Genomic DNA, 13,765 nt, shown 5'->3' with positions numbered 1-13,765 from the left:
AATAGAGCGTATGAATTCTTGGACAACAGCAAGTTATTCCCAATGAAACAAAAGGGATGCAAAAGGTGTTCATATAGATGTAAGGACCAATTATTGATTGATAAAATGGCCACTGAAAATTGCGAATCCAAACGCAGAAACCTGGGCACCGCTTGGATAGATTACAAGGTTTTTGACAGTGTCCCCCATGCATGGATCATCAAGGCCCTGGAAATTTACAAGACAGCTCCAACAACTGTGAACTTTTTAAAAGTAATCATGAATTCGTGGAGAACCACCTTCGTTTTAAACCATGCACAAGGATAGACCACCTCACTAGACATCAATATCGCCTGTGGTGTCTTTCAAGGTGACTCATTATCACCATTACTATTCTGCCTCGCTCTGTTCCCATTATCCACGCAATTGAATAATGCTAAGAGAGAGTATAAGATCTTTAACCATAAAATTAATCACCTACTCTATATGGATGATCTAAAACTGTCTGCCAAAAACGACAAAGCTTTAGAAGAACTCCTGAATATTGTCAAAGAATTCAGCTCTGATATAAGTATGGAATTCGGACTTGATAAATGTGCAAAGGCTACTTTCAAAGCAGGGAAGTTCATAAAGGCAGAAAACATAGAACTTGATACTACCACCGTCATTCGAAACCTAGACCAATCCGAAGTATACAAATATCTGGGAACCAATGAAAGTGATGGTATCCTGCACTCTAAAATGAAAGAGAAAATCTGCAAGGAATGCTATCGAAGGGTGAGAATGGTCCTAAACTCAGAATTAAATGCTGTTAACAGAATTAATGCAATCAATCCGTCGACTATACCAGTAACCACATATAGCTTCGGTATCATTAAGTGGAGTCTCGCTAACATGCAGAATATGGACGGAAAGATCAGTAAAATCCTTACAAAGTACCGAATGCACTATCCAAAATCAGATGTAAACAGGATTTATCTCCCAAGAAAAATAGGTGGAAGAGGCCTGATACAGCTCGAATAATCCTTCAAATCAGCAATAATAGGCCTTGAAACGTACCTTAAATACAAGTGATGTGATCTTACGAACTGCACTGAAGCATGAAGATTCCAAGTAAGCTTCAGTCATGAAGCTTAGTAATAAATATAAAAAGTCTCTTGGCCTACAAGTTAACAATAAGAATAACCAAAGACACCCAAATACTGATAAACCTACCATTGCTTCTCCTGATCTAGAAATTAACAGTCAGAAAAACCAACGCAATCCAAGTAGTGAGAAACCTATCACTGATGCAGAATCATCAAACAAAAAGCAAAAAAGGCTTGCATGAATAATATCGAAGACAACTGGAAAGGCAAACTCTTGCATGGGAAATACCCTAACCGCTTGTCCAAACCAGATATTGATCAAAATCTAACACACCAATGGCTACAAAAGACATGTCTGAGAGGAGAAACAGAAGGTTTTGTTATTGCAGCGCAAGATCAGGGCTTACCTGCCAGAAACTACCATGGAAAAGTCTTTAAAGACGGATCTGACCCCTCGTGCAGAATTTGCGGAAAATTCACAGAGACAGTTGATCATGTTGTTTCTGGCTGCCCAGTCCTCGCTGAAAAGGAATACCTCATAAGACATGATAGACTAGAACAGTACATCCGCTGGAATGCTTGTAGATACTACAAAATTAAATCCCATGATAAGTGGTACAGGCACCATCCAGAGGATGTAGTAAATGGCGAGGGCGTCACCATCCTTTGGAACTTCCCAATACAAACAGACTTGAGGACCATATATCGAGAAAACATTGAATGTTGGGTGTGGAATAAACCAAATCTTCGAGCTGTGTATAGGAAGAAATCATAGGATTATTATCTTCTCCTTTTCGTTGGTTAAACCCCAAGAGAACTTAATATATCTCCTCTCTAGGTGTGTATTTCTCAAAACTTTTAATACACTTCGTGTTACTTATGTCGTATCTCTTCACCTGTTGTCATTCTTACAACAACCGCTGCTCCTATTGTTACTGCTGTGACGTCAATTAACTTCTTTTTAACCGTTCCAGCTATTGTTTCATATTTCTCCGATTAACATATGGCAAACTTTAAAAAGTCACTTTTGATTCATTTTGTCAACGATTTCCCTACTTATAAACTAAGCTTTCTTGACCTCCTAACTAAATGATGTAAACATGAATTTGCAACATGGTTATTTTTTTTTATATATATTTTGCAGCTGTGGAATTTCGATATTAACTGGAGCTCAAGAATTAGACGTCTGTCCTCACTGTAATTTTATAATAACGATTATTTTTAATTTAGGCACTAGATCAACAAATTTGAGAGAAGGGAATCGACCCCAATACTTGACTAGTACTTTATTTTATCGGCCTCAAAACGATGAAAGGTATAATTGATCTCGGTAGGGTTTAAACTGAGAGACGGAGAGTAGGAACAAATACTTCAAAGTATTCGATCTGGCGTTCAACTCTTTGCGAAGACGCTACCTTTCATATGGCATTGTTAGAGCTCGGATAGGATTCTAGTTCTTTGCCTCTAACGACTGCCATGACATCGATGCCAAGCTGTATCGAGTCTTGCCTTTCCCTTAGAAAAACACTGGTCGCACGAAAGGAAAGACTTGTACTCGTGGACAATTGCTTTCCTTCAAAAAACTATTTTACCCAAGTTTCACCTTAGTATGTATCTATGGTCTCATGAAATTTAAAAAAGACTTGAAAGGCCCTCAATAACCATTCTTTATATAATCACAGGATATAGTTGATTGCATCACCCTCAGTACTTATTGATATTCATTTTACCGACCTTGAAAGAGTGAAAAACAAAATACATCTCGGTTAAGAATTGGGCTCGGGATACGGAGACGCATCTAAATAATGCAAGGCATTAATAATAAAAGCAATTAATGTAATCATAATATGCTTCCTATCCGTAAAAATTTACCTTAAATCCATAAGAATTGACCTTAAATCTAATAAAAACAAATCAGTATCGGGGAAAATAGCTCCTTTCTCCAAACTATGGATATTTTAATATTCCAGAGCTAATTGCGAAATCATTTTCAATGATCATTGCAGTTTTACAAAGTTGACACAATACTTGCTCCTTTTGATCGTTTTCTTACTATCATGTCATTGTTATCTATTGCGTGCGACTTCTGCGATCTATCTTTTGTTTGATATTGCTCAAAATAGAGCCTGTCATATTGAACTGCATTGATAGTCTTCCATTTTCTTTAAAGTCTTGAGTTTTGCTATCATTAATACATTAGTTCTCTCTGATATACAATTAAGATTATTCACTTTCTGAAAACAGAATGTAGAATTGTTTCTTTCACTACTTTTCTATCCATTACGCCTTATAGTTTGTCTTTATTTTTTCTTAACTGTTGACATTTCGTGTTAGTGTTGTGTGTACATGCGCGTGCGTCATTATTTCCTTATTACATGTTTATTGTCTGGTTATATGTATCCGTATTTGCTTCTGTTGATGCCGTGTGTTTACTTGAAGTATTTCTTACAAGTATGTCATTGCTTTTCCATAGAACTGGATTTTGTAGCGTTCATTTATTTTCGATATTTTTAATAATCTGTTTTTCACTTTGCCTGTATGCTTTAACGCAACTGTAGACATCGTTAACAATGCACTTTTCGACTGAATATATAGGATCTTATGTATATTTGCTGACGAATACCACAATAACGTGGCAGCTTCTAGGTGGTCTCTCGACCTGCTACTAAAGCAGCAGTCGAATTTCCCTGGGATAATGTAGTTCTAGATACATTATAGGTGAAAGAAAAAAAGGTAGTGTAGTCACGGCTAGAACGTTTTCGATCATACGTCCTCTCAATCGCAGAAGACCTGGAGCTAAACATCTACAACATTAGAAAAACGCACGACTTCTTTTCCTGAAATACCATGTCTTCGTGATATAAATACATAATCCATTCAGCGATTTCTCGACTGCATTTTACTCTCATACAACTTGTGATTACAAATTGAACCGCTCCACTTTAGCTATATTTCTAATATCTCTAATAGGAAGTCTAGCCAAATTTTTTAAAATCTAATCTCACGGGAAACTGGCCACCTTTCGACCATAATTCATAAACATAAAACCTTTTTTCGTTTTGCATGGCAGCAGAAAATTGTTCTGCTGTTATGGAATCGGTTAATCAAAACTGTTTATCGACTTTCTCATCACACAAAGCAACCATGTCACTCTCACTGTGATTATAAGAAAGAAAATGAAATAAGTCGTAACGGATATGTGTAGTTGTTTATTGATATGTCGTGCTTCGGTTGAAATATAGACGGATATAGATGGATTAGACGTCACTTGTCTTGCGTCACTAAGTGTATAATGGATTTGTTGAAAAGACCATGAAATAAATGACAGAAGGAAAATAATTGTTGAAAGAGCCTTTATTTTACCGTTACGATATAAAAGGCAACTGCCTCGAGTTGTACAAAGATTAGTTGAATTTCTGATGTTCATTTCATAGATAACTGTGTTCATCTGTGTGACTGCTAGAAGACGGATAGAAGAAAGATAAAGAAAGATTAATAGAGATTACCTCTCTGGGTAGACGAGTAGAGATGGTGAAGGTTGTATAGTCACTTGGTGACATGTTATGCATGAAGTACTCCTTTGGTCAAGCGCCAGGTGAAATAAGGATGCTCTTCGATGAGGCGCCGAAATAAAGAGGAAGATTTTACTATGGGTTCTGTATTTATATTTTCCTATTTAAATTAGGTCAGGCTAAACAAAGAATTTTTCGTCTGTTATCAGCTCTGAAGTAAGGATCTTCAGAAGCAATAGGATTTATCTAAATATAACAGTCAACTCTCATAAATTTCTTAGTGAAAATGATGAGAAAAATTGAAAGGAATTCATAGAAAAATATAGACTAGGTTTCGAACCGTGGCTAAGAATCCAGAAAGCAATTCGCTTCAAAATCATTCACCAGTTCGAGTTTGGCAGTTCAAAAAGAACAACATAGTCGGAAACAACAGAAAATATTTGATTTGTGGATCGTTCGTAGAATAAGGAGAATCCAAACAATAACCAATCTATTCAATTTTCATATATTCTGGCAGATTTGAACATGAATATCTGATCGTTGTTATTTTTCGTCATCGGAGAGCATCTTCTTTAAGAATATGTGGTCATGACAGACGAGATTCACTGGTGGAAAAATATTTGATTGACATGCTACACTCATCATCGCCACTTTGTCACATTCCAGCGGCAAACACCATCGCCATTGCTATTTTCACTTCACCCTATAGTTATTTACCTTTTGTTAGCGACTGATATCAACACAACATGCCTCACGCTAACACACACGCCAGCGAGTCTTATTTCGGATAGGGCTGCGATGTGCACATTGTAACGATTAAGCTCCCTACTCACTAGAGCGGTGTGCCAATGGGGTCTGTCCTTTATCCCGGTACAGGAGTGTGCACACATTCCAAGTTTTCTTTAGGGAAGTTTTCTTTTTCTTGTTCTTGCTATTGTTGTCGTGTGTCATCAATAGCCACGCAAGTCAGTCAGGAAAAAGAGTTGTGTCCGATGTACCTCACCCTTTTTAGGGGCTTTCCCGTACGGGTTGGGCTGCGGTGATCCTGAATAGGCCAACCGAGTTGCATCCTACTGCTACCAACAACCACGACACAACACTTCATGGATAGGACGACCTTCACGTAAGAGCCGCTAGCAAGTTTCTATGAATTCACCTCCAGCCGTTCGTTATGTCAGTCAACACACATATACTGACACACCATTCCGCTGTCGTGGCCGTAAAGACAGAAAGTTGCTGATGCGTAATGTTATTCACATTAGGAAATAAATTATTCATTTATTTTAAATATAATAGAAATAAGATGATCTTAGTGTTATCACATTAGAATTAAAAGTGAAAGAATAAAAGTGAAACAATATTATATCACATTACAATCTAGATCATATCTTTTTCACTTTTGAACGTAATACCGAACCAGTCTAAAAGATTGCTCTGGGCTCGCAATGGATAAGAAGTTGAAATTTGTTTGGACCATGACACTACATGGACTCTAAGTGATGCACGTGTAAAATTTGAATGAATTCAGTTGGGTACTTCTCGAGTTTTAGGGAGTCACACATACAGACGCACACATCCTCAGTTTTATATATATATAGATATATATAGGAGCCACCGTCCATGAGACCCCTCATCAAACCCCTGGTATAGACATACGCTCCAGAAATAGACAGAAGACTTTTCAACACCACCCGCTTCAGAGCCCCTTGACTTACCACCTTGGCCAAGGTGCGTGAGTTGCAGTACGCTGACGGTAGTGCCGGTTTCCGATCTTCATGAGGCTGTGAACCTCTTCGAAAATGTGTATACCCGATTTGGTCTAGCGTAAGGAAGACGAAGATCATTGCACAGGGAGTCACCGGCCAACCTCCTCCTGACTCCAGTGGCATAAGGCTACATAGCACTGTCGTGAAAACTGTGGAGTCTTTCCCATACCTCGGAAGCTACCTGTCCAAGGATTGGACCATTCAGAAAGACATCGAGAATAGGATCAGCGCAGCCCATACTGTTTTCGGAAAACTCGCAAAACAGTCTTCCTAAACTTCGACCTCACTATCCAAACGTAAATCATGGTATTCCGAGCTGTCGTCATTTCTACACTCCTCTACGGCCGTGAGACGGGAGTGTTGTATCGAGAACACTTGAAGAAAATTGAACGTTTCCAACAGAACAAACTTCGCGCAGTCATAAGAATTCGATGGAAGTACTACACTAACAATGAAGAGGTTCTGCTCCGAGCCGGTCTACCCTGCACTGAAACCACCATGGCACGATTTCGCCTCCGCTGGTCGGAATATATCAAATGTATGCCTCAAATGCGCTTACCCCGTCAATTTCTCTTTGTAAAGTTGGCTTCAGGCACCAGGCCACAGCGGAGCCACCAAATTCCTTTTCCGAGACCAGCTGAAGGCCACTCTCCTCCGCTGCTCCATTGACCCGAATATCTGGGAGACAATCGCCAAGGATCGCCATGTCATTGTTGAGGGAACACACCTGATGGAAAATAACAGCCATCAAGAGGCAGAGATCAGACGCCAAAGACACAAAGACGCAAAGAGCAACTCACACTTCTTCGCCCCCACCACCACCACCACCACCACCACCAACCCTTCCTTACGATAAATGCCACCAGCTCTTTTGTACCACCCCTGGTCTGAACAGCACTCATTACACCCGTCAAGATGAAGAGCCTCAATCACTGGATACGAGTTAACCCCGATGATATATTATGCGTGACAAGGACAAGTCGTATCAATCATGCCGTTTCCGAAAAACAGAATTCGTTTGGTGTTTACACCAAGCCTACCGGAGATCACCATAATTATTGAAAATATTGACATCCGATTAAGGCGCAAGGCCAGCAAATTCGTGGTGAGGGTATTAGTCGATTACATTGACCCCAGTACTTGACTAGTAATTTATTTCACTCGACCCCGAAAGGATAAAAGGTAGAGTTAGCTTCGGTAAAATTTGAAATCAAAATGTAAACAACGTTTTAACGCTTCTGCTCATCAAGGTCTTAAAATAAACTTATTGTTTTTCCTAGACCCAGAAAGGAAAAACATAAAATAATAATTCTACAAGTTACGAGTAAACAACAACAAAACGAAAAATTAATGCTTTGATAAATCAATTCCTATCAGTCGCATCTGTTAGATTAGACTAATTTCTCACTGAGCGTAACCAGATTTGTGTGTATTGTAGATTTCTCATGTGGACAATTGTCACTTTATATTTATCATTATTTGTTATTTCTTCTTGCATTAAATAGTCAACAAATCAAATGCAAACCATAGCCACTTTCAAATGTTAACCGTGGCAAAACATTAATGGACACCATTTGTTTATGCTCAGAAAAACTCAATAACATACTAATTGTCATTTATAATTTTAAATATAACTCTATGTAATATACGAGCATTGTAAGAGCGTAAACTGGGCAGAAGAAAATCTTTCAGACAACCTGTAGAATCAAATCCATGCAGAATAGTTTCTTTGTGAATGGCTTTCACACTCAATGAATAATTAACAGGGCTAAACCATTGAAGCTTTCTTCTTTTATGATTGATCAACACCATGTCTTAAGCACAGAAAAAAATCATGCATTCATTTTCGAACTGACTGATACAGAAAGTAGTTGCTGTAAAATTACATACATGTTTAAAAAGAAAAAATTAGAACTATTTGGATTTGCAGAAATGTGACAATTTTCTTTGAAACGCTGTCAGAATATAGTGTCTACCAAAAATCAGCTTCTTGACAAAAAGGTTTACGATTTGTCATTTCCTCCTCATATCAGTTCTTGTTTGATATAAAAGTTTGAGGAGTTAGTCAATCTAGTTGACACAAAATAAGATGCTGTTTGCGAGAGTATGATGTGATTGATGAAGGAGTAATAAGTGTTTCGGTAATATTTTTCAATTGAATTGCTCGAGTCGTTTGACCCGTGACTTTGTCGCTTCTTCGGTCTGCTGGAAGTTCCACACATTAATTTCGTGTGTTCAATCATAAAAATCGTCAAACATGTAACTGAGTTTTTACTCTTCATAAACTGATATTGATTTCTGCGCTCGGTCATTCTCAGCTACTAGGTTACAGTGAACCTCCTGTACAGGAAGTAATAAAAGTCGGTTAAATGTAATTAAAAACTGAATGATTACCAATGAGAATAACACAGAAAATATCATCAGGGAATACGTGAAATACAACATCGCTGTTAAATTAACCATTTTATGCATAAGCGGTTGTGTTTATTGTCGCTAATATTTCTGTACAATAACTGTTCGAGAAAACCATCTCATTTCCGAAAGAGCAAGTATGATCGATTATTTGTCTTCAAATAATTTTTTTTTTTTTCTTTTTTGGATTTTTAAATTAAACATAAAAGCTTCATTTTTATTTTTACTTTCATATTTTTTACGTTTAGCACTCCCGACACATATATTTACCAACATAAAAATGCAATCCCTAATAGAGGGTAGCTGGTTATACCTTATAACTATCTTCACTTGGAGTTAATGAGCGAGGCAGTGTACAAAATATCTTGCTTTTGGGTATACAGATTGTATTCTTTTGTGAACCCTCTTCTTTTCACCACTTATGGCAGAGCAACTATTATATCCTTGTTTGCATAATTTGTCAACTGATGGGCTCAAATCTTAAATTTTATGCAATTTCATTTTTATTGTTTCTCTAACTCAAAAAAAAAGTTTATTAACATTTTCTTCGTTGTCAGTGTATGGTTAAGCAAATAAACTCCGCGTTTCATCGAAAATCTCTGACAAGAAAATCTGGCTTCGGGTCAGCCACAAATATTGACCTAAATTCTTCAGAGCAGTAATAGATGAAATATTTGTTTCGCATATATGGTGACATATACGTGTAAGATTTTACCCTCATTCAAATCTTTCCCTTAAAATGAATCAAACACATATTTCCATTCAATGAAATATTGAAATTACCTACTGTGAATTGCTTTGATTTTGTATGTTAATGTTATTCTCTAACAATGTTTTATGATAGAACTTTGATATAGGATTTATAATGTCTGTACAACTGTATTTGCAAGTTATTGAGAAAATGCAAGTCAAAATGCCTTGCAAGGAATGTAAACCGTTGCTCTACCGATACTACCAATTGACTGTTTTTTAAAAGTGAAAGTGGATGAAAGCATAAGAAAAATATTTCAAGTGCAAGAATTATTTTTGTGTATGCTCTTTTGTCTAGTATTCCGTGAAAAACTATGTGAAGTTTGCTTCTGAACCACGCGATTTTGGATAACTTAGTGGCAATTCTTGATATCTAAGAAGGCACAAAACCACAAATATTGGTGAGAACAGACGACTACACTACCATCAGAACCTGACTATTACTAATTTTATCTACCCCGAAGAACAAAATGTAAAGCTATCCTTGTAGGGTTTGAACTCAGAGTGTAAAGGAATATGTCTAAATACAGTAGAAGTCTTTGACCACCGCTTGTGGGTAATGTTAACTCAGAATACAAAGGGCTTAAGTAAATACTGTAAGACAATTTGTACGGACCTCAACCGATATGCAGACCCAGTTAATGGACTGTATTGATTTCTAACAGAATATTCCAGCTTCAGTACTTGACTGGTACTTCATTTTTCTACACGAAAGGCAAAGTCGTACTTAAACCACCCCCACCCACTGTCACAGTGAAGCCGGGGCTCGATATGTCGGTGAGTCATTGTAAAGACAGACGAAATGCTGCTAAGCAATTAGCCCAGCGTACCAAAGATTCTGCCTGCTCACCGCTTTAATGTATAACATAATTTTAACAGTCATAACTAAATATTATGGAGAATTTTTAGCGGCGCACTACAGTCTACTGACCCAACGACCTTCGTTCATGGCTAATATTAAAAACAATTTCAAGAGAAATGTGAATGGAGTTTAAATTTCGTATTGCTCAATTAATATTTTATCCTTGGACTTTGGTCGGCTTAATACTGAGTTCTGGCAATTAATTCAAATAAAGTGAAACAACGCGTGTTTGATGACAAATATTGATTAGCATGCACTAGAATATCAAAATACTACAAACGTTATTACCTTAGCAACATTTGACAAGCATTAGGTTTTTTTCTTTTTTTTTTTTCGTTTCCTTTTTTTGTTCTTTTCTTTTCTCAGTTGTAACATCTGAAATACTGTGAAATGAATAACGATAACCTCAGAGAAAATAACAGGAAGAATATGCACGTTGAATTAAAAATAACTTATCAAAAATTAAACTGACAACTGTGATTATATAATTTGTAGACAAATTTGTGCAGTGATTCCCAATTAAAATTTTTCTTTCAGCATGCATACCACATTGAGATACTAAGATACACTTTTACTGCTGTACTTTAAGCTAAATGGTTTTATTAACCTCTTAAAAGCTATTCAGATCAAATAAGTAAATAAAGCGTTCATATATGTGTGTGAGAGGTCAAAAAATATATGTGACTCTAGAAATATATGATTATATGACTGTTTAATTATGTCTGAAAAACACTGAATGTTAGTGTGGATTTGTGTCCAAATACGACCTTTCTGTGCCATAAATAACCTCCATAAAACGCTTATACTTTATTGTAATAAGTGTCTTTTTACAGCTTGTCTGATTTACTAGTGATATGGATATTTTTATTGCATATTTTTCCTCCACCATAAGAGTAGTGTTTATTTAATAAATAACGCCTGCGATATTTATCATATAGAACCGTTGTGCAAGTGCTTGTCACAGTATGCGTGTGCATGTGAGTGTTTTACGTGTGTATATCTCTGTGTATATGTGTGTGTGTACATGTGTGAGCGCACGCGTCTCTGTGTATGCATTCTCTGTGGGGGGGGGGGGGGGGGGGGTGCGTTTTATTTGCTTCTAAGAAAAGATATATTGGGCAATGACACAGAATTCTCTACTGGAGTAACTAGACCTCCAGCTTGAGTAGATACGAATTTTCAAAGAGAATTATGTAGTCGAGCGGGTTTCTTTTAAGTGACTTAGTCAAAGGAGGTACAGAAAATGTTCCTAATACCTACGATTAATGGGTGGGAGAGAGAAGAAATCATAATTGCCAGGTTACTCCGAAAGGAAGCAGGACGTCAAAACGTCATTTTTCCCCCCAAAACTGGAAACCTAATCCGAATACTTACAAAAGAGTGTATATCAAAGGCACGTAAGGTTAGATCGTTGTGTTGAAGCAAAACCAATAACTTAGATGATAGATGTGGAAAAACGTCGATGAATGAAAAATACTTTTTATTGAATGAAGTATATGAATACTGATTTCAAATTTTGGCACAAGGCCAGCAATTTCGGGGGAGTGAGTAAGTCTATCACATTGAACCCACTGCTCAACTAGTACTTATTTTGTCGACCCCGAAAGCATAAAAGGCAAAATCGAGTTCGGCAGAATTTAAAGTCAGAACGAAAAGACGGACGAAATTTGCCCGGCGTGCTAACGATTCTGCCTGCTCGCCGCCTGAGAAGTATATGAATATTAGTACTATATAAAGCTTTCTTAGAGCACTGCATCCTAAATTAAGACTGAGAGAGAGAGGGCGAGAGAGAGATGAGGGGGAGACAGACAGACGGACGGACAGACGGATGGACAGAAAGACAGACAGACGGTTGAATAGACAGACAGACAAACTGACAGAGATAGATAGATAGATAGATAGATAGATAGATAGATAGATAGATAGATAGATAGATAATGTTTCTTTATTAGCCACACAGGGCTGAACACAGAGGGGATAAAATACAAAGTAGAGCTTTTCTTTTTGGGAAGAGAAAAAGAGGAGGAGTAGAATTTCGATTAAAAGGGGTAGTGGAAAGAAAGAAAAAATAAAGAAGGAAGCCGATCAATAGGAATCGTGTATCACAGAAATGTTATAATGTAAAAGGGAAAACAGATTAGGTTTATCCGTGGAAGGAAAAGCCTACGGAAAAGACCACGATAATCTCAGGCAATAATGTCATGCAAAAAACACATTACAGTAAATGACTCTTTTTTTCCTTTCTTTTTCTGGTTCATAGGATTATGCTCAAGGTGGCTCCGTCATTCACACGTGACATCCTTGCTACATTCACCCATCTTTTATTGAAACATTCACAAGACATAACTTCCCTCTCTACTCTCACCTTCCTCTTCAAGTAATACTTGAAGAAGTTGATGAGAGATTCACCAGAGAGGAAAGTGTTTGTCCCTAGGCCTTTCAGACGCATCCACCATACACATTCTTTTGCCATAGCCACAAGTACGATGAAAATAACTCTTCCTTCCCGTTTCAAGGAAGGAGGCGCGACGATATTCACGATAGACTCGGTTGATAAACTGACTCGTCCCACACGCGATAGCAGTCGCTCGACACAGGTCGGAAATGGTTGGACACTGTACGAGTGCGTGCTGAACGGTTTCGTCGCTCTGACCGCATCTCGGGCAGGTCGGCCCTGTGTTTCTCGAGCCATGCTTGTAGAGCTTATCCCGAAAGGGTAGCGCTTCTCGATATCACTGCCAGGCCAGGGATATCTGGAAGTTGCCCATAGGTCCCAGTCCGAAGGTACTCTTGAACAGGCGAGTCAGATATTCCTCGTCGACGCCAATGTTCGCCCCGAGATCGTTGTCGTACCTCCCCTCCACTAATCCCCTATAGAATGCTTTGGTTGTGTTGCAGTCGCTCAAGGTCGACCCGGGACGGCATAGTTGCTCAGATAGATAAGATATGAAATTAGATATTAATCTTTTTTTTTAAATATACTGGACTAAATTTAAAATGAAAGTAAAATTTCACTATGATTATGTGAGAGCGAACAAACTCTCCATCAAACAAAGTTTAGTATGTGATCTAGGAGATACATGTGGAAAGACCACGGGAGATATATATTCAGGTTTGTAGTTGCAGCAAATGGCTTTAAAAGAGGTTAATTTATTTGAATCCTCTTCTTAATCATTTAGCAAACACTGAAGTATATTTATATATATATGTATGTACAGGGTGAGTGAAAAGTAACTCCCTATTTTAAAATATTTATAAATTATTTATTAATCGTTTATTCATTGTAATTTTTACCAAAAAAATGGATATGAGAGGAAAGTGGGCAATACAATTAAAGAATAAATTCTCATAGTTCAAAAATCAAACACAAAACGTTTGAGAATAAAATTACAATTA

At 37.5% G+C, this 13,765-nt stretch overlaps 1 protein-coding gene across 1 annotated transcript; it reads left to right on the top strand.

The window, feature by feature from the left end:
* Positions 1-465: 465 nt before the first annotated feature.
* On the top strand, positions 466-1,002 carry LOC149136524 (uncharacterized). The gene has a single exon (XM_089348358.1). The coding sequence runs from the start codon at positions 466-468 to the stop codon at positions 1,000-1,002; it is 537 nt and encodes a 178-aa protein (XP_089204484.1).
* The last annotated feature ends 12,763 nt before the right edge of the window (positions 1,003-13,765 follow it).

This window comes from Octopus bimaculoides, chromosome 3 (assembly GCF_046866305.1).
Source record: "Octopus bimaculoides isolate indiv1 chromosome 3, ASM4686630v1, whole genome shotgun sequence".
Lineage (NCBI taxonomy): Eukaryota > Metazoa > Mollusca > Cephalopoda > Octopoda > Octopodidae > Octopus > Octopus bimaculoides.
This window is presented reverse-complemented; position numbering and strand designations above follow the sequence as displayed.